The sequence below is a fragment of the Arvicola amphibius genome, chromosome 14 (assembly GCF_903992535.2).
Source record: "Arvicola amphibius chromosome 14, mArvAmp1.2, whole genome shotgun sequence".
NCBI classification, from domain to species: Eukaryota; Metazoa; Chordata; class Mammalia; order Rodentia; family Cricetidae; genus Arvicola; species Arvicola amphibius.
The window spans coordinates 2,297,401-2,315,027 of record NC_052060.1 but is presented as its reverse complement, the minus strand read 5'-3'; the positions used below and the strand labels follow the sequence as shown (position 1 = coordinate 2,315,027).

At 51.5% G+C, this 17,627-nt stretch overlaps 1 protein-coding gene across 2 annotated transcripts; it reads left to right on the top strand.

The window, feature by feature from the left end:
* The first annotated feature begins 258 nt into the window (after window positions 1-258).
* Window positions 259-17,451, top strand: Dcst1 (DC-STAMP domain containing 1). 2 transcript variants are annotated; one of them, XM_038311920.1, is made up of 16 exons: window positions 259-331; window positions 972-1,097; window positions 1,177-1,251; window positions 8,043-8,171; window positions 8,507-8,646; window positions 9,296-9,500; window positions 9,601-9,744; window positions 10,525-10,646; window positions 11,011-11,168; window positions 13,034-13,133; window positions 13,630-13,725; window positions 13,850-13,976; window positions 14,081-14,200; window positions 14,535-14,677; window positions 14,784-14,897; window positions 17,155-17,451. In XM_038311920.1, exons 1-16 carry the CDS (start codon window positions 274-276, stop codon window positions 17,404-17,406), a joined length of 2,109 nt encoding a protein of 702 aa, XP_038167848.1. In that variant the 5' UTR covers window positions 259-273; the 3' UTR covers window positions 17,407-17,451. The 2 variants fall into 2 exon arrangements, with proteins under 2 accessions (XP_038167848.1, XP_038167847.1); XM_038311919.1 differs by lacking the exon at window positions 1,177-1,251 and having other exon boundaries at window positions 274-331.
* Window positions 17,452-17,627: the final 176 nt, after the last annotated feature.

The window sequence follows — 17,627 nt, the reverse complement described above, 5'->3', positions numbered from 1 at the left end:
GGCTCCAGAAGAGGCCCCCAGGTTCTAGAGACTCGGAATTCTTCATCTAATTCTAAGGTTCCGCCAAGCTAGCTTACACCGCGGATGTGTCTGTCTCGGAACCCATTGCCCAGTTCTGAGAGCTCACAGAGCTGGGGAGTTGAAGGACACAGACCACGGTCAGTGAGTGACACAGAGGACACAGGCAGTACTTCCATTCTCTCATCAGAATTTCACAGCCTAGACATCTTTGAAGAGACTTCTCGGGTGAAAAGGGTTCCCGAGAATAGACTGATGGACAAGACACAGCATCAGAATGGAGCAGGAAGACAACAGAAACTGCCCCACACTAGTGAGACTCCCGCCCCTTCCCAGCACCCCTCAGACTTCTCTTGTCCTCGCCTCCGTTTGGGGGTCCTCCAACATCTATCCCTCATGTCCTCCCTACAGCCCAGTCCCTTCTCTTCTCCACTCCTGCCTTACTCTTCAGGGTCCCTTATCTCTTCTAGTGCACTCCACATCCCTGCCACCATGTTTCCCCACCATCTGATCCTCCTAAAGATCTCAGACCTTAGCAGGATGGTGGTGGCGCACGCCTTTAATCCCAGAACTCGGGAGGCAGAGGCAGGTGGATGTCTGTGAGTTTGAGGCCAGCCTGGTCTATAGAGCAAACTCTAGAACAGCCAGGGCTACACAAACTTTGTCTTGAAAAGCACCCCCCCCCCCAAAAAAAAATCTCAAACCTTGGGGCTAGAGAAATAGCTCAGTGGTTAAGAGCACTTCTCTCCGAGGACCTGAATCTAACACCCACATCAGGCAGCTTGCAGTGACTTCTAACTGTAGCTCCAGGGGCTCCAGCACCCTCTGGTCACTGCATACATATGGTGCACATAAACTCAGGCAGGTGCACACATACTCATAAATAAAGTGTTTCTAGCCTTAATGAACCTCCAAGCCAGAAGAGGCTGTGAGCTAGACTGTCCCCTTTCCAGCCATGCAGAGGCTCCTGCGCTGGGGTCTTCCAGTTCCCTGGAGCCGGTTCCTATGGCGCCAGCCAGGGGAGTTCCCTGCCACTGCTTTTCTGCTCGGAGCAGGAACTGGTGGGCTACTGGCCATAGGTAAGTGTGGGAGCCAAAGGGCAGGGCTGGGGCAGGGCCGGGGCTACCAGTTTACGACTGGCTTCGCCCTGTTTCTTAGGTCTTTTTCAGCTCCTGGTGAACCCTATGAACATCTATGAGGAGCAGAAGATGGTGGCGTTGTATGGCCTGGCAAGTTAGTAGTGGATAAAGGCATTAGAGGTGGGGGGAACGTAGAGCTTGCTCCTTTTGTGCCAGAAGTCCATGACTTTAGCTTCCTTTTACACTTTGGAAAAGAGAGAAGGGAGGCTCAGAGAAGAGAGGGTCCCAAAGTGATAAGGCAGCCCCTGCCTTCATTAAGTCTTTGAAAGTCTCACTGCCCACACATCATAGGCCAAACCTACACCTTATAACCTGGTCTGTGGACCAGTCGCGCACATTGCCAACTCATCTAAAGAACCCTTCCTTCCGTCTGCCCTTCCTTTCTTCCTTCCTTCCTTCCTTCCTTCCTTCCTTCCTTCCTGAGGATTCAGAAGTAACAAAGTTGACAAGCATCAGCCTTTTTGGAGTTTACAAAGAAAAGAAAGTAAGGCATAACTGCACCGGTGTGGCTCAAAACTGCAATCCCAGAATTCATAGGCTAAGGCAGGAGGATTGCCTTAATTCAAGATCTGACATACACAGTCTGGATTGCTGAGTAACGTCCCTCCTCAAAAAATAGACACTAACCAACCTGCCAGTGTGATAGTAAAGTAAGGGGGCACAGTAGGCTATGGAGGAGGGAGGAAGGGGCTGGGCGTGACCCTAACCCTGTCAGGGAAAACTTCTAGAGGTGACATTTGAATGGAGACATTTGCTTCGTGAGGTGCTGGGCCACAGGAAAGGGACGGCTGAGAAGGGCTATGTGGAAGTAGCTAAGTCTTAGAGACAGTTTGTCATCCCAAGGAAAAGCTGCATGAAGAAGAATGTTGGGGGCTGGAGAGATGGCTCAGAGATTAAGAGCATTGCCTGCTCTTCCAAAGGTCCTGAGTTCAATTCCCAGCAACCACATGGTGGCTCATAACCATCTATAATGAGGTCTGGTGCCCTCTTCTGGCCAGCAGACATACACACAGACAGAATATTGTATACATAATAAATAAATAAATAAATAAATATTTTTTTTTAAAAAAGAAGAAGAATGTTGGGGCTTACGTCTGGAGTTCCAGGACAGCCTGGGCTCAGTGTCTCGACAAAAACAGACAAGAGAAAAAGACTTAAACAGGATGAAAAGAGAAAAAGCTTTAGAGCTTGAGAAATCTAACAGCTCCAGATGTTAGCTCTGAGATGTACTTAGAATCCCAGCACTCGGAAGGCTTGAGGCAGGAGGATTGTGTACTTGAGGCCAACCTGGACTATATATTAAGACTTTTCTCTCACATGGCTGAGCAATGGTTCAGGAGTTAAGAGCATCTGATGCTCTTACAGAGGGCCTGGGTTCGATACCCAGCACTCATGTGGCTGTTCACGACCACCTGAAACTCAACTTCCAGGGCATCTGACATGTTCTTCCAACCTCCAAAGGCACTAGGCACATACATGGTGTACATACATACGTGCAAGTAAAACACTTATATATGTATACACACACACACACACACACATATATGTTTTTTTCTGAGACAGGGTTTCTCTGTGTAGCCCTTAGCTGCCTTGGAATTTGCTCTGTAGACCAGGTTGGCCTTGAACTCAGGGGTCCACTTGCCTTTCCTGAGTGCTGGGACTAAAGGCATACACCACTACCACTGGGTACTTTTTTTTTATTATGACTTTTTTATTCTTTTTTATTTTATTTATTTTTCATTTTTGTTTTTTGTTTTGTTTTTTCGAGACAGGGTTTCCCTGTAGTTTCTAGAGTCTGTCCTGGAACTAGCTCTTATAGACCAGGCTGGCCTCGAACTCAGAGATCCGCCTGCTCTGCCTCCCGAGTGCTGGGATTAAAGGCATGCGCCACCACCGCCCGGCTTATTTTTCATTTTTTATTAAAAATTTCCATCTTCTCCCCCTCCTCTTCCCCCTCCCCTCCCCTCCCTTCCACCCATATCCCCACTCCCTCCCTCTCCAGGCCAAAGAGCCATCAGGGTTCCCTACACTATGTTAAGTCCAAGGTCCTCCCAACTCCCCCTAAGTCCAGGAAGGTGAGCAACCAAACTGACAAGGCTCACAGTGAGCCCGTCCATGCTGTAGAGTCCAAGCCTATCGCCATTGTCCTTGGTTTCTCAGTCCTCCTCCACCGTCGGCCACATTCAGAGAGTCCGGTTTGGTCGCATGTTCCATCAGTCCCATTCCAACTGGTCTTGGTGATCTCCTGTTAGTTCTGTCCCACCGTCTCAATGGGTGAACGCACCCCTCACGGTCCTGACTTTCTTTCTCATTTTCTCCCTCTTTCTGCTCCTCATCAGGACCTTGGGGGGCTCAGTCCGGTGCTCCAATGTGGGGCTCTGTCATTTTCTCCATCCATCGCCAGGTGAAGGTTCTATGGTGATATGCAAGATATTCATGAGTATGGCAATAGGATCTGGACATTTCTGGCTCCCTCTCCTCAGCTGCCCAAGGAATTAGCTGGGGACATTTTGTTGTTGTTTTTTGTTTTCTGAGACAAGGTTTCTCTGTAGCTTTGGAGCCTGTCCTGGAACTAACTCTTGTAAACCAGGCTGGCCTCGAACTCATAGAGATCCACCTGCTTCCACCTCCCAAGTGCTGGGATTAAAGGCGTGCACCACCACCACTTGGCCACTTAAAGATTTTTTTTAAAAAAAAAAAAAAAAAAGACTTTATTTCAAACAAAATAAAACACCAACCAGAGTCCTTCGGTCTTTTCAGTCTTAGAAGTTTCATCTTTTTGATTTTTTCCGAGACAGAATTTCCCGTAAAGCCTTGCCTGTCCTGGACTGTAGAACTGATAGACCCATGGTCTCCCAGGTAGTGCTGGGATTAAAGCCGTGTGCCACCACTGCCTGGCTGCCTAGAGGTTTTTCTGTTACAAAATCCCCGCCATAACTCCAGGCATCACATCTCCATGCAGTAACCACAAACGCTAGCGAAGGAACATCTCTTTCTCCTGCCCCTGGTTCAGGACCTGGGAAAACTTGCCAGCAGGCTTTTCACACTCTGGTCAGTCCCGCAATCCATGCCCTTCTCGGTCCCAGCCAGGGCAATGGAATGAATGCCACGCTTACTGAACATGTAAACTAGAGTCTTTGACCATAAGGTCACGACCACAGCAAACTGTTTTTCCGTCTGATCACTGTATTCATGTGTGTTCTATAGATGATCACTGTATTCACGTGTGTTCTATAGATGACTGCCATATTCACATGTCTATAAATGACCACTGTATTCACGTGTGTTCTATAGATGAACACTGTATTCACGTGTGTTCTATAGATGACTGCCGTATTCATGTGTGTTCTATAGATGACCGCCATATTCACATGTGTTCTATAGATGACCACTGTATTCACGTATGTCTATAGATGACCACCGTATTCACGTATGTCTATAGATGACCACCGTATTCACGTATGTCTATAGATGACCACCGTATTCACGTATGTCTATAGATGACCACTGTATTCACGTATGTCTATAGATGACCACTGTATTCACATGTGTTCAATAGATGAACACCATATGTGTGTTCTATAGATGACCGTCATATTCACATGTGTTCTATAGATGAACACCATATTCACGTGTGTTCTATAGATGACCGCTGTATTCACGTATGTCTATAGATGACCGCTATATTCACGTATGTTCTATAGATGACCATACCTGTATGTACCACCACACCTGGCCTCCTTTTTGTTTTGTCTGATATCAGGAGAGAGGAAGAATCAGGGGAAAGGTACCAAATCTCTATTTCTTCTGACCAGGAGAGAGACACAATCTTTAGTCAATAGTGCCCTCAGTGTGGCAGGCTCACTGACAGGCTTTGGGGTTCCTCATGGTATGACCTTAGACAGATTCTTTTGGCTGGACTCAGATGGAGCCCCTTAGCTCTGTGAGACAACCACAGACAGGCTTTCCTTTGTGATGTGCATCCACCCGGCCCCCCCAGCAGCTGCTTCTAGATGCAGAACTCCAGGCCTGCTCCCTTAGGAATTATATGGACCCTGTAGTTGCCCTGCCCCCTGCCTAGAGAGAAGAAGTTCCACATTCTGGGATCTGCAGAGGGCGGGGCCTGGAGCAGTCTGGCCAGCTGCTATCGTTCCACAGGAGCCCAGCCCACGAGGGATGAGGCAGGGTCCCTTCCTGTGATTCCCTGGAAGGTCCTGACCTGCCTACACTAATGCTGCTCTTCACTTCCAGAACACTAACACTTCCAGTGCATTTTATTCATTGAGTGGTTGCTCTTGTAGCTCTGGCTGTCTAGAAACTAGCTGTGTAGGCCAGGGTGGCCTTGAACTCACAGAGATCTGCCTGACTCCCAAGAGTTCTGTTGTTAAATGTGTGTACCACCACATCCAGTCCTTCCTTGTCTGTCTTTCTCTCTCTCTCTCTCTCGTTCGCTCTCATTTTCTTTCTCATTACTTTTTGAACAGGGTCTCATATACCCCAGACTGGCTCAAACTGGGTGTGTCATTAAGAATGGCCTTGAACCTCTGATTCTTTTGCCTCCACCTCTGAGGCACAGCTGAAAGGCATATACCACCCAGAGCAGCTTGCATGCCAGGCAAGCGCTTTCTCAGCTGGGCTACACCCCCAGTCTTTTTATTTCTTGAGGCAGAATCTCATGAAGTAACTGTGAGCATACTCTATAGAGCAGGTAGGCCTTAAACTTTTCTGTCCTCCTGCTTCAGCCTCTTGAGTCACTGGGGTTGTAGGCACATGGCACCAGACTCCAATCTCTCCTTGTAGAATTATTTACCTCTTAGTGTTGGTGAGCCCTGCTCTCTTCCTACAAACTGGTTGAATAGAGGAGTGGAAGATTAGTTCTGCCTTTGTGTGAAGCTAAAGGAGCTACTGGGACACTGAATAGTGATGTCAAATATGGCTCAGCTGAAGTCTTTGGCCAGGAGGCCAAGACCACAGAACAAGTCTCTTTCACTGCCCTGTAATGCACAGATTGGTTTAGGCAAACCCAGACTCAACCCCCAGGGGCCAGGGCAGAACCAGGCTATTGTCCTTGAACAAAATCCAAGTTGTGTTAGCAAATGAGAAGGCAGGAAAAGAAAAACGCTGGGTGGCATCCAGGGTCTGCCACAAACCTATAGTCTAGGTGGAGCCGTGGGGAAGCAGTGCTACTAGCAGGCCGGAGGGCAGAGGGCTGCAAGCACCTGAAGAGCTGGGGAGAAATGGGCAGCCACCAGGGCCTGTAGACTTATTAGAGACTCAGTGGCATGGGATCCCTGCAGAAGGTGGGAGGGGCTGATCTGGGGGTCTACCGCGCGCATGTCGAAGCCTTGGGGAGCTCTCCACAGGTGTAGGAGAAACTGAAGGAGGGAAGGCTGCCACTGTTTACCTTTGATAAGATCAGCTTGGCCACTGGAGTGGAAGGTAGTGAGAGAGGGTGTGGAGACAGGCTGGAAAGTTTCAGTCCATACGTCTAGAGAGATGGCTCAGTGGTTAAGAGACCGGCTGTTCCTCCAGAGGCCTGGGTATTATTCCCAACATCCACACAGCAGCTCACGACTGTTGGTAACTCTAATTCCAGGGGTCCAACACCCTCTCTAGCCTCCATGAGTTAGCCACACACATGGTGTACATACGTGGTGTGAAAAACACTTCTACACATAAAATAAAAAAGAAAGGAAGTTCCAGGACAGGAGCCAGGGGTAGAGCTCACTGGTAGAACACTTGCTTGGCATGTGCAGGGTTGCAACAATAGGCTATCATTCCAGGACGTGATGATAGGGACTGGGGGAGGACTGTGGAAATGGTGGGAGTATAAGTATTTGGGGCTTGCTTTGGCCATCATTGGGTAAAGACTCCATCTACATGGGGATCTTCTTGTTCTCTGACGAGCTCATGCTGTTCCTTTGTCCCAGGCTGCCATCTGTGCCTCCTAACCACAGTTACTCATCTCCCAGGCCCAGCTGACACATCAGCTCCTTTGTCCAGCCTCCCCAGCCCCACCCCTCCCTGCAGAAATGCCCACACCCTCCTTGGCTCCACAGCTCTCCCCATAAGCCCCTCCCTGGTGCACTGAGCACGTCTGTCCCGTGGTAGTCATTTGTTTACTTGTCTGTCTTTCTCTCTGGATTATGAGCTTCACGGAGCTCACTGTCTCTTTGCTGAGACCACATGTGCCGCTGTGACTGCTGAAACCTACCAACCACACGATTAGGCTACTGCACAGGAAGGGTGGGGATGTGGGTGCTGTGGGCACCAGACTGGGACTGTCCGGGTGGGCTCTGGCTGCTCCTCTGGCCACCTTGGGCATCAGTGCCCATTTCCTCAATGTCTCCTTTGCCTGCTGTGCTCTCTCACTGCTTCTGCTTGAGTGTGGAAAGTATGGACTCCTGACACACACATGCACACTCACAGGCACACACAAGTGTGACCATGACTTTTGTGTCCCTAACCATCTCCCAGGGACTTTCCCTGTACTCTATAAATGGCTGGTAGAGGGAGGGAGGGATGAAGGGTGAAAGGAAGGGAGGGAGGGAGGGAGGAAGGGAGGAAGGGTGGGCAGGAGGAAGGAAAGAAGGAAGGGAGGGAGGGAGGAAGGGAAGAAGGGAGGGAGGAAGGATGGAAGGGGGAGGGAGGAAGAAAGGAAGAAAGAGAGGGAGGGAGGGAAGAAGGGAGGAAGGAAGGGAGGGAGGGAGGGAGGAAGGGAGGGAGAAAGGGAGAAAGGAAGGGAGGGCAGGAGGAAGCACATCAGTGTGGGTGTAAATGGAGAAGAGGGCAGACAGACCAGGAGCGGGCTGGAGCAGGTGACGGTCTGGTAAATGTGAGGTTGCTTCCTTACTTCATCTCCCTGACCTCTGGATTTCCCAATAGGCTTGGGGGCCATAGGCTGGGGGACCTCCCCTCATACTCGCTGTGCCAGCGTCCTGTTGATACCCAAGATGCTGGGCAAAGAAGGCAGACTCTTTGCCCTGGGATATGCTTTGGCTGCCATCTACAAAGGTGAGGAGTGGCTATCCCACAGTGCCAGCTGGTGACACCAGAGCAGTGACCCTGGGCAGATCACCCAGTGGGCAACCATGTTGAAAGAAGAGCGTGGTGGTGCTTCTTACTGTTCCAAGTTTCTGCATTTCCCTGAGAGTGCCTTCCCACCTCGACCTCCCTAGTTTATAGGGCTGCAAAGACAAGGATTGAACGGATCACTCACAGACTCATCAGTAACAGGCCTAGAAATGGCCGATGGGCTCGCAGGGGGTCCGCATGCAGAGAAGGTGCCAGGGGTGGCTCTAAGAAGGGACTGCCTCTGCAGAGGTGACCCACCAGCTCTCTTCTGCTAGGGCCAGCAGCCAACCTGCAGTACAACCTGAATGAGGTGATAGCATCCCTCGGCTGCACCGTGGAGCTGCAGATCAATAACACCCGAGCGGCCTGGCGCGTCTCCACAGCCCCGCTGCGGGCGGTGTTCAAGGACCTGCTGGTCAGAATCCTGTAGTCTCTGTCCCCAGGATTGACTGGGCTGATCTGGGAACATGATCTTGGATCTATGGTCTCCTTAGAGGGGGTGCTCCAAGTGTATTTTGTAGTACTGTACCCAAACATTGCAGATCCCTTCCTGATCTTGGGGCGCTAAAACCCAGAACGTTCTAGCATTCAGACATACATACCTCCACATTTCCAGATACCTGCAGGGCAGGACTCTAGATAGGCAGCTGAATTAGAATGTAGGGAAATTGGGGACATTGGCCTATGAAGACCAGAGGATCAGAGAATGGGAAATTCGGGGGCTAGCAGCTATGTTGGAGAGGAGAGGACTGGGAGAGGGGAGGCCCCAGGGGTCTGGAAGATTAGGACTGAAGGTGTAAAGTTCAAAATTATGGGAATCATTGAGCAATAAAGATGGAGAACTGGAAACCCAAGGGAAAGCTGGGGGTCCGGGAGGAAGGCAGAGCCACAAGGGGGAGGTGAGGCTACCAAGCACGTGAGCTGTGGGGAACTGGGGTGGGGGTTGTCTCAGAGCTAGATCCCTGTGGGCCGAGGCAAGAGCCCAAGTGTGGCATTGCTAGAAGACATACTGGGAAGTGACAGATTCGAAGCCTCCCCTGCTTCCTCCTGCTTTCTAACCCCAGGGCAGCAGAGAATCATTGAAAGCAGAGACGTGGAACATCTCTACCTCCTTTGAGGACCTGGATGCCCAGTTGAGGAGTGAGATTGGTTACTCACCTGAGGATGCCACAGACACTCCTGGTGCAGGGAGCCGTGGAGTCCCCGGAGGGAGACGCCGCCTATCCACACAGAAGATGTACGAACTGAAGACCAAGTTGCGCTGCTCTTGTGAGGAATGTTCCTTAGGTGGGGGAAGTGGGGTGGGCTTTTGAGCCAAGCTCCAGCTCAGGGCGTGGATGCCCTAGACACCCCTGTCTCTTTGCTGCAGATGTGGTGAATAAGGCCATAGAAAACTGCCATCGCTGGTTTGAGGAGAAGCACCAACAGTGCATGCAGCACATCTGGGTGCCACTCCTGAACCACCTGCTCTGCCTGCCCATGAAGTTCAAGTTCTTCTGTAGCATTGCCAAGGGTTAGTGGCAGGGTGGTGAGGGATTCCCCGGGTTAAAGGGGATGAATCCTTGGAGACCAGAATAGGTATAAGGCCAGAGGTTGGCAGGTGTAGAGGATGTAGGCTAGTGGGTACATGAGTCCACTCTCCGCTGATTTCTCTGCAGTGGAGATGAGTTTCAGTTAAGCTGTGAAATCTGTCTCTCCATTGGAAAGGCTGATAGAATAACAGTTCTCATCCCTCCCTGTAAGGGTTTTAAAATTTAACGGGCTAATGCATGCCAAGTGCTAACAGAAGTGGCACCTGGAGGAACTGCTCTAGAAATGCTGGGTACCATTATTAGTATTCAGTACATTAAGGGCAGATGCAAAAATAAGAGGGAAGTGCTAGGCAGTTTATCCCAGCACTTGGGAGGCAGAGGCAGGAGGAACACAGTGAGTTCAGGGCCAGCCTGGTCTACAGAGCTAGTTCCAGAGTAGCCACGGGTACACAGAAAAACCCTGCCTCAAAAATCCAAAAACAGCAACAAAGTAGCCAGGTGGTGGTGGTGCACGCCTGTAATCCCAGCACTTGGGAGGCAGAGGCAGGAGGATCTCTGTGAGTTCGAGGTCTACAGAGGGAGTTCCAAGACAGCCAGGACTGTTACACAGAGAAACCCTGTCTTGAAAAAAAAAAGACAAAAAAACAACAAAAAGTGGAGAAAGGCATCAGGCCTTGTTGCTGGGGGTGGGGCTGAGGATCCAGGGCCAGTAGAGCCTGGACTCAGCCCAAAGAGGCCCTGACTTGGCCACTGTCCACCAGTGATGGAGATTTGGTGTCACAAGCGCATCCCAGTGGAAGGAAACTTTGGGCAAACCTACGATTCACTCAACCAGTCTATTCATGGTCTGTATGGAGAATTTTCAGCCAATATTGACATTAAGGTAGGAGGCAGAGGCTGGGAGAGGGAGAAGAGCAGATAGGAGCAGGAGGGGAGGAAGGAAGGCATCAAGGAACAAGGAAGGGAGAAGGACAAGTGAGAGGCCCCGGGGAAGGCGTCGGAGTGCAGAAGAGGGGTAGAGATGGCCAGCGCAGGGGAATCATGCCAGCCTGTGGGACGCATCTCTCTGACTGGGGGATGGAAGAGATAGGCACCAAACGGTGTCAACTAATGTGGGTGCGAGGAAGCAAGACTGTCACAGAGGCTGGAGAGCAGTTGAGGTCCGGGGGATCAGGGGCTAAGCAAGGTGCCAGTGGGAATGTGTCCCCGAGAGGCTGCGGCAGGCTGTGCACCCATTCCCTTCCCAGGAGGAGAAGCAAGCTGCAGTGCTGGGTCTCAACACGTCCTGGGAGCACGTGAGCGTTGAGGTGCGGGACTATGTCCGACAGCAGGAGGCACATCTGCAGTGGACTGTGGGGCTGCTGCACGTGCTGCTGTCCTGCACCTTCCTGCTGGTCTTCCACGCGTGAGCCTGAGCCCCACCTGTTGCCCCTCCCCCCTATGGGAACCCCTGATCGGGAACCTGATCCTGATTTGCCCGTTTTTACAGTTCATGGGCTAACACTGGCTCCTCTCCTCCCCTCCTCCCACACACATTTAGCTTTGACAGTGGACTCTTTTCCCTTGCCCTTCATATTCCCCTTGGCTCTGACTTTGTGCCGCTTTTATCATCCAGTTTTGCTTTCATTCTCTCCTGCCTGCTGCGTTGGCAGCTCCTTTCCTTCCATTTAGAACAAAGTCCTCACCCCGACCCAGCCCAGTGTCTACCTGGGGCTTCCCTGGCCCTCAAGTTCCCCCACTGACTTCTGGACCTTCTTCTCTTCTTCACCTTCAAATGTCTGGGCTGGGCAGGAGCTAGGCGATGGCAGTCATAGGGACCCTTGCTGTCTGTCCCTGTTCTTCAGGCTAGAGTGGCCCCAAGTGAATGATTATATGCATACCCAGGGCCCTGTGGAAGGACAAAGGTGAACAAGCCATATGCTACCCTGGAGAGATTCCTACTCTAGTTGAAGTGGTGGCAAAGACAGCCACAAGACACAGATGGCTCAAGGGCCATACTATAGACTGGCTGTGGGGCCAGGCGTGGGAGCTAGGGAAGCACCATGGGATGGTTACATCTGGGATCCAGAGGCTGCAGGTGGGGTAGATGCATGGTCAAGGGAAGGTAGGGCAGTGTCCTGACCAAGGACCTGGACATGTGCACAGTTCATGGGGCAGTGGCTGGGGTGGAGCTGAGCTAAGGGCAGCTTGGCTAGGAGAGCCTGGAAAGCCCTACAGGAAGGCCCTGATGGGGGTGGGGAGGGTAGAGGGTGGACAGTACGGGGGCAGAGGCCAGGCTAGGTCAGAGGTTAGGGAGCCTGGAGAGTGAGGCGGGGCAGGAAGATGGCCCGAAATGGAAGGAAATGGAAAGGTACAGCAGTTCTCAGAGCCAAGCCTGGGGAGGGAAGGGAGGAAGCATAGAGTCTTTCAACCTTGGTGAGATCACTCAAACAGGACAGCTGGGGGAAGGGCTGTCCCCAGCCTAGAAGATCCAATCTTGCAGTGATAGGTCTCTCCACAAGGGGGCGCCCCAGTCTATCTTTGCATTTCTTTGATGCACCTCAGTGGCATTGTTCTTTAAAAGTGGGGTTTATGTTTTGTTTTACATAAAACATATTTCGGCAACTTAACATGTTTCACAATTATAACTTTTCCTTAGTAAACAAGCATTATATGTGACTTTGGGAGTTACACAGAGAACAGCTACTTATGCACGTTTACACACACACACACACACACACACACACACACACACACACACACAGTTCAAGGTAAGTCAGGAAGGGCAGGGGTATGCTGGAAAGACAGGAGCTATCTGGATAGGAGTTCTGTTTGAGGTGTGCAGCAGGCAAAGCTGAAAAAGGTGGTGGCGCAGGCCTTTAATGCCAGCACTCGGGAGGCCGAGGCAGGCAGATCTCTATGAATTCAAGGCCAGTCAAGGCTACATTGTGAGACCTTGTCTTAAAAATAACAAATAAATAAAAGTGAATACGGGAGCCATCATACAGAGTGATTCTTGCAATCTGGAGGGTTTTCTGCCTCTGTGCATCTACTTCTTTCATCCTGCAAGATAAACATCTGCCCCTAACCCGCAGACTGCACATGCCCTCCGTTGGGTCTTGGCAGTCACACAGATGGACAGTCTACTGCGCAGCCAGAAGACAGGGTGCAGCTTCCTTCACACCAGCTCGTTGGCCCTGGCTTTAGACACAGGGAATGCCGTTGTTCTGTCATGCAGTGTTGATGGGAGATGAGGCAGGAGACAGACACACCCCGTCCATCCCTTCATAGGTCCTTCTCCTACATGGACAGTTACAACTGGGACATCCGCTTTGACAACATCTACATCACCACCTACTTCCATCAGATTGACGAGCGCAGGAAGAAGCTGGTGAGGGAACTCAGCCCTGCCAGGGGATGCCTTACTGTGCCCTGTGTGGACATACCTCAGGAGAGTGAAGGTCCCTAAGGTTTTTACCTACAGAGACATTTTTAAATGTGTATTGCCTGCTTGTCTGTATGTGTGCCATAGGCATGTATGTAGTGCCTTCAGAGACCAGCAATGGGCTCTGGATCTCCTGTAGCTGGACATACAGGCAGTTGTGAGCCACCTGATGTGGGTGCTAGCAGCTAAACCTAACCTCTGGAAGGGCAGTAAGTGCTCTTAACAGCTGAGCCACCCTTTCAGTTCCCCCCACTTTTTTTTTTCTTTTTGTTTTTTTTGTTTTTCGAGACAGGGTTTCTCTGTAGCTTTGGAGCCTGTCCTGGAACTAGCCCTTGTAGACCAGGCTGGCCTCGAACTCACAGAGATCCGCCTGCCTCTGCCTCCCGAGTGCTGGGATTAAAGGCGTGCGCCACCGCCGCCTGGCCCCCCCACTTTTTTTTAGGGCAAACAGAGTCTGTTGCCCCTCCGAAAGGCAGAAAAGAGATCCGTTATCTTCCCTTTCAAGCCCTCTATCCAGGCCTCAGAAATGCGAAATGTGGTGAGCTGGGTCGGGAGCAGGTTGGGGATGGGTGGCAACTCGTAGGTGGAACTCGGGCAAAGGGCAGGGAACACTCCAAGCCAGGGAAAGGGGCCCCAACCCTATCTACCCTGGCTCCCCACAGGCAAGGGAGCTCCTGGAGACACTGCCTATGGTACTCCTGCTGCTGGTGCTGTGTGGGCTCGACTGGGCGCTCTACTCCATCTTTGACGCCATCCGCCGGCATTCCTTCCTGCAGTACTCCTTCCGCAGTGAGCCCAAGTGGCAGCCCCTCCTTCAGAGCATGTCTCCTCAACCTCCTCCCAAGTCCAATCCTCGTCTTATCTGAAACCCTCTTTCTCTCCACTCTGACCAGGCAGTCACAGACTGGAGGTGAAGGTTGAGGGAGACTCTATGCTGGCCAGGCTTCTACGAAGAACCATCGGAGCTCTGAACACCTCCTCGGATACAGGAGTGGTGGAATCCGACAACATGCGTAAGGGATGCGGATGGCTGGGACCTGTGGCATCCAGGGCAGGATGCAAGCAGAAGACAACAGGGTGGGGCTGAAGACGGCTTTGAAAGTGGGAAGAACTTTGGTATCCTCGAACTGGAAAAGTCAGAGCCCAGAAAAGCTCAATCAGCCTTCGGAGGGGGTGTCGTTGTGGGGAGGGCAGATAATAGAAACCATGTATGATGGAGAAGAGGCAAGAGGAAGTTAAACTGGAAGCCCATCCTGTACCTCCTACTGGAGTAGGAGATCAACCCAGTGCTGCCCTGTCCCTCAGCTGGCCCTGACCAGACTGCTGACAGCCTGTCTCCTCCCCCAGCCTGTCTGCCTCAACCCGTGGGCATGGATGCCAGGGCCTACTGGAGGGCTTCACTGCCAACCCTTCTCCTTGTGTGTCTCTGCCTAGTCCAAGCTTTTGGTTACAGGCTCCGGAGAGTCATTGCAGCCTTCTACTTCCCCAAGGTGAACTCTCAGACAACTCCACCCCTCAACACATGCACTGGCCCTGTGTCCCTCCTTGCTCTGGCACTATCACTGAGTTCCTCTTGCTCCCTACCCAACCCTTCAGCGAGAGAAGAAGCGGGTTCTCTTCCTCTACAATGAGTTGCTCAGGAAGAGGGCAGCTTTCACTAAACTGAGGAGGGCTGCCATTGTCCGTCGGGCACATCGGCAGAAGGCTCCGGTAAGTACAGTCCCGGGCAAGCCTGCCAGCTCTTGGCTGGATCTGGACTCTCAGAGAACGGGCACCCTTTTCAGTACACTCAGCACCCTCTGTTGCCCCAGGCTCACTGGAGCTGGGTGTGTCTGGCAGGATGTGGGTTCCCACTTCTTCTGGAGGTCAGGGCTGTATCTGTCCATGAACTTCAGTATTCAGCACGGTCTGAGACCAGTGGTGGCCCTTTAGTAGGAGGCAGAAAGGGGAAGTCAGGTCTGATGGTCTGTTTGTAGGACATCGAGCAACACTCATCAGAAAGAAGCCGCTGACGAGCCCAAGGTGGTTCCGGAAAAGAGAAAGGCGGGGGAGGGGTTATAGGAGAGCTTCATGAAGGAGCTTGTGATCTCTGGAGGACAGAGTCAGAACCGGGTCTGAATCCACACTTCCGAAAGCTGTGGGAGCCTGTGGTCCTCGCTCTGTCTATTCTTCCTTGGAACAGAAGGGCGTGTGGACAGGATGTGAGACCATTCCTCAGTTTTAAGAAGGGTAAATTGGGTGGCAAAGACGCTTTGGTTAACTCCAGCTCCATCTCTGCCATTCCGTGACTGAGCCCCTACTCAAATGCTGGCCTTGCGCTCTCTTTTCTGTAAGCTGGTGGGAGTCACATCATGGTTCAGTTGTTACAATGACTGCTTTACTCCCTTGATGCTGGCAGAAGAGTAACATTCTATGTGTGTGTGTTAGTTGCTACTGTATGTCACTATATGCCTGGAGCAAGCAACTCTTTCTCCATCAGTTCTCTCCAGGAAGGAGAGATGGTAACAGTAACAGTAAGCACTGCCAGGCAGTGGTGGTGCACACCTTAATCCCACCCAGCACTCGAGGCAGAGGCAGGGGGATCTTGGAGTTCAAAACCAGCCTGGTCTGCAGAGCAAGCTCCTAAAAAGCAAGAGATACATAGAGAAGCCATGTCTTGAAAAACAAAATAACAGTAAATGATTACACACACACACACACACACACACACACACACACACACGGAGGGATATTGGGATGGAACAGAAGGCATGGGCCCTACCACCGAGCTACACTCCAATCCATACATTGTTTTGTTTAGTTGTTTACTATAGTCTCTTTTTACAGGTGCTACCATTATAAGCAGAACAATGGGGCTGTTAAGACAGTTAAGTGGCTAAGGTGACCTGCCACCTAGCCTGATGACTTGAGTTCAATCCCACCCACATGGTAGAAGGAAATAACTTTCACAAGTTTTCCTCTGACTGCCACACATGCCCCGTGGCACACATAAATACAGCATCAACAGGCTGGGATCCCTTGACCTTGGTCCTGAAGAAAACTGAACCGGTATGGCTATGAAGTAGAAGGGATATGTATTCTAAGCTAAAGGAACAGGATGTGAAAAAAAAAACCCTCAGAGACCAAAGAGAATGCCAAGACCAAAGGCTAAGCTAAGGAAAAAGCTTAGACAAGGGAGGCAGAGCAAGGCTACAAAGAAACAGATCTTAGTGTTCCAAAGGCCAAGCCCAGAGTTGCTTTTATCTGGCAGGCAGTGGAGCCCTGGGATTTCTTAAGCAATGCCCAGTGAAGGGTTCCTGGCAATTGTATGAAGCCATCTGGAAAGTGGAATACTGAGTCTAATGACAGCAAAAATTTGTAATTTGGTTCCTGCCAGGTTTGACTGAGATCTGACTCACAAAAGTTACACCATCTTTCTAAGATTTTTTTTTTTTAGATTTAAAAAATTTTCATTTACTTATTGCAAACGGGTGTTTTGCTCACGTATACGTCTCTGTGCACCTTGTGAGTGGCTGGTGCCCAAGGAGGCCAGGAGATCATCAGATCCCCTACAACTAGAGTTACAGACAATTGTTTGGTGCTCAGACTCAAACCTGGGCCCTCTGGAAGAGAGGCCAGGGTTTTGAAGCACTGAGATATCTCTCCAGTCCTCCTGTAATCCCTGTCTGCCCTGCTCCCTTCTAAACCTCACTATAAGGATCAAATGAAGCCACTCCACACAATAGCTGTTGCAGGTTATCCTCTGGAGAGAGGTTCTGCATTCCACCGTGAGGAAAGGAGGCTCTGTAAGACTCACCTCCATAGCACTCTCGCCCTCCAGGGCTCTTCTGGTCCACCCCAGCTGCCTTCAACAAACCACTGTCAGGCCTTGCTTGGGACTTGAGACTTTAAGAGCTGCCCAGTGGTCCTGACAACCCTTTCCGCTCAGCCTACCTGGCATTAACCAACCCACCCCGCCTCTCAACAGCGCCACCACCTGGTGGATACCCTGTACCGCCGGAGCCCTCTCCTGCGCCGCTTGACGCGTCGGCGCTGCGTAGTGTGCCAGGCACCGGAGACGCCCGAGTCCTACGTGTGCCCCACGCCGGACTGCCAGGCAGTGTACTGCCGGTCGTGTTGGGACGACATGCGACGGCGGTGCCCGGTGTGTACACCCCTCGAGGAGCTCTCTTCCTCCGCCTATAGCGACAGCAACGACGACACCGTCTATGGCGAGTGAAGGGATGCTGCCCGCCTTCTTGCTTAATAAAGTGTGATGCACGCTCCTGCGACTGGCGCTTCGCGGGGGTCGGGGACTGGGAAAGCTGGAAGTGCCGGCTTGCACGACCCTCACCAAGCCGGGCCACAGACCCGAGGCCGGACCGCAGCGAACAGAGGGGAAAGGCGCGCTCCCCGCCGCCTCCACACCGACCCCGGGAGCCGCCGGAAAGAGGCTGCGCT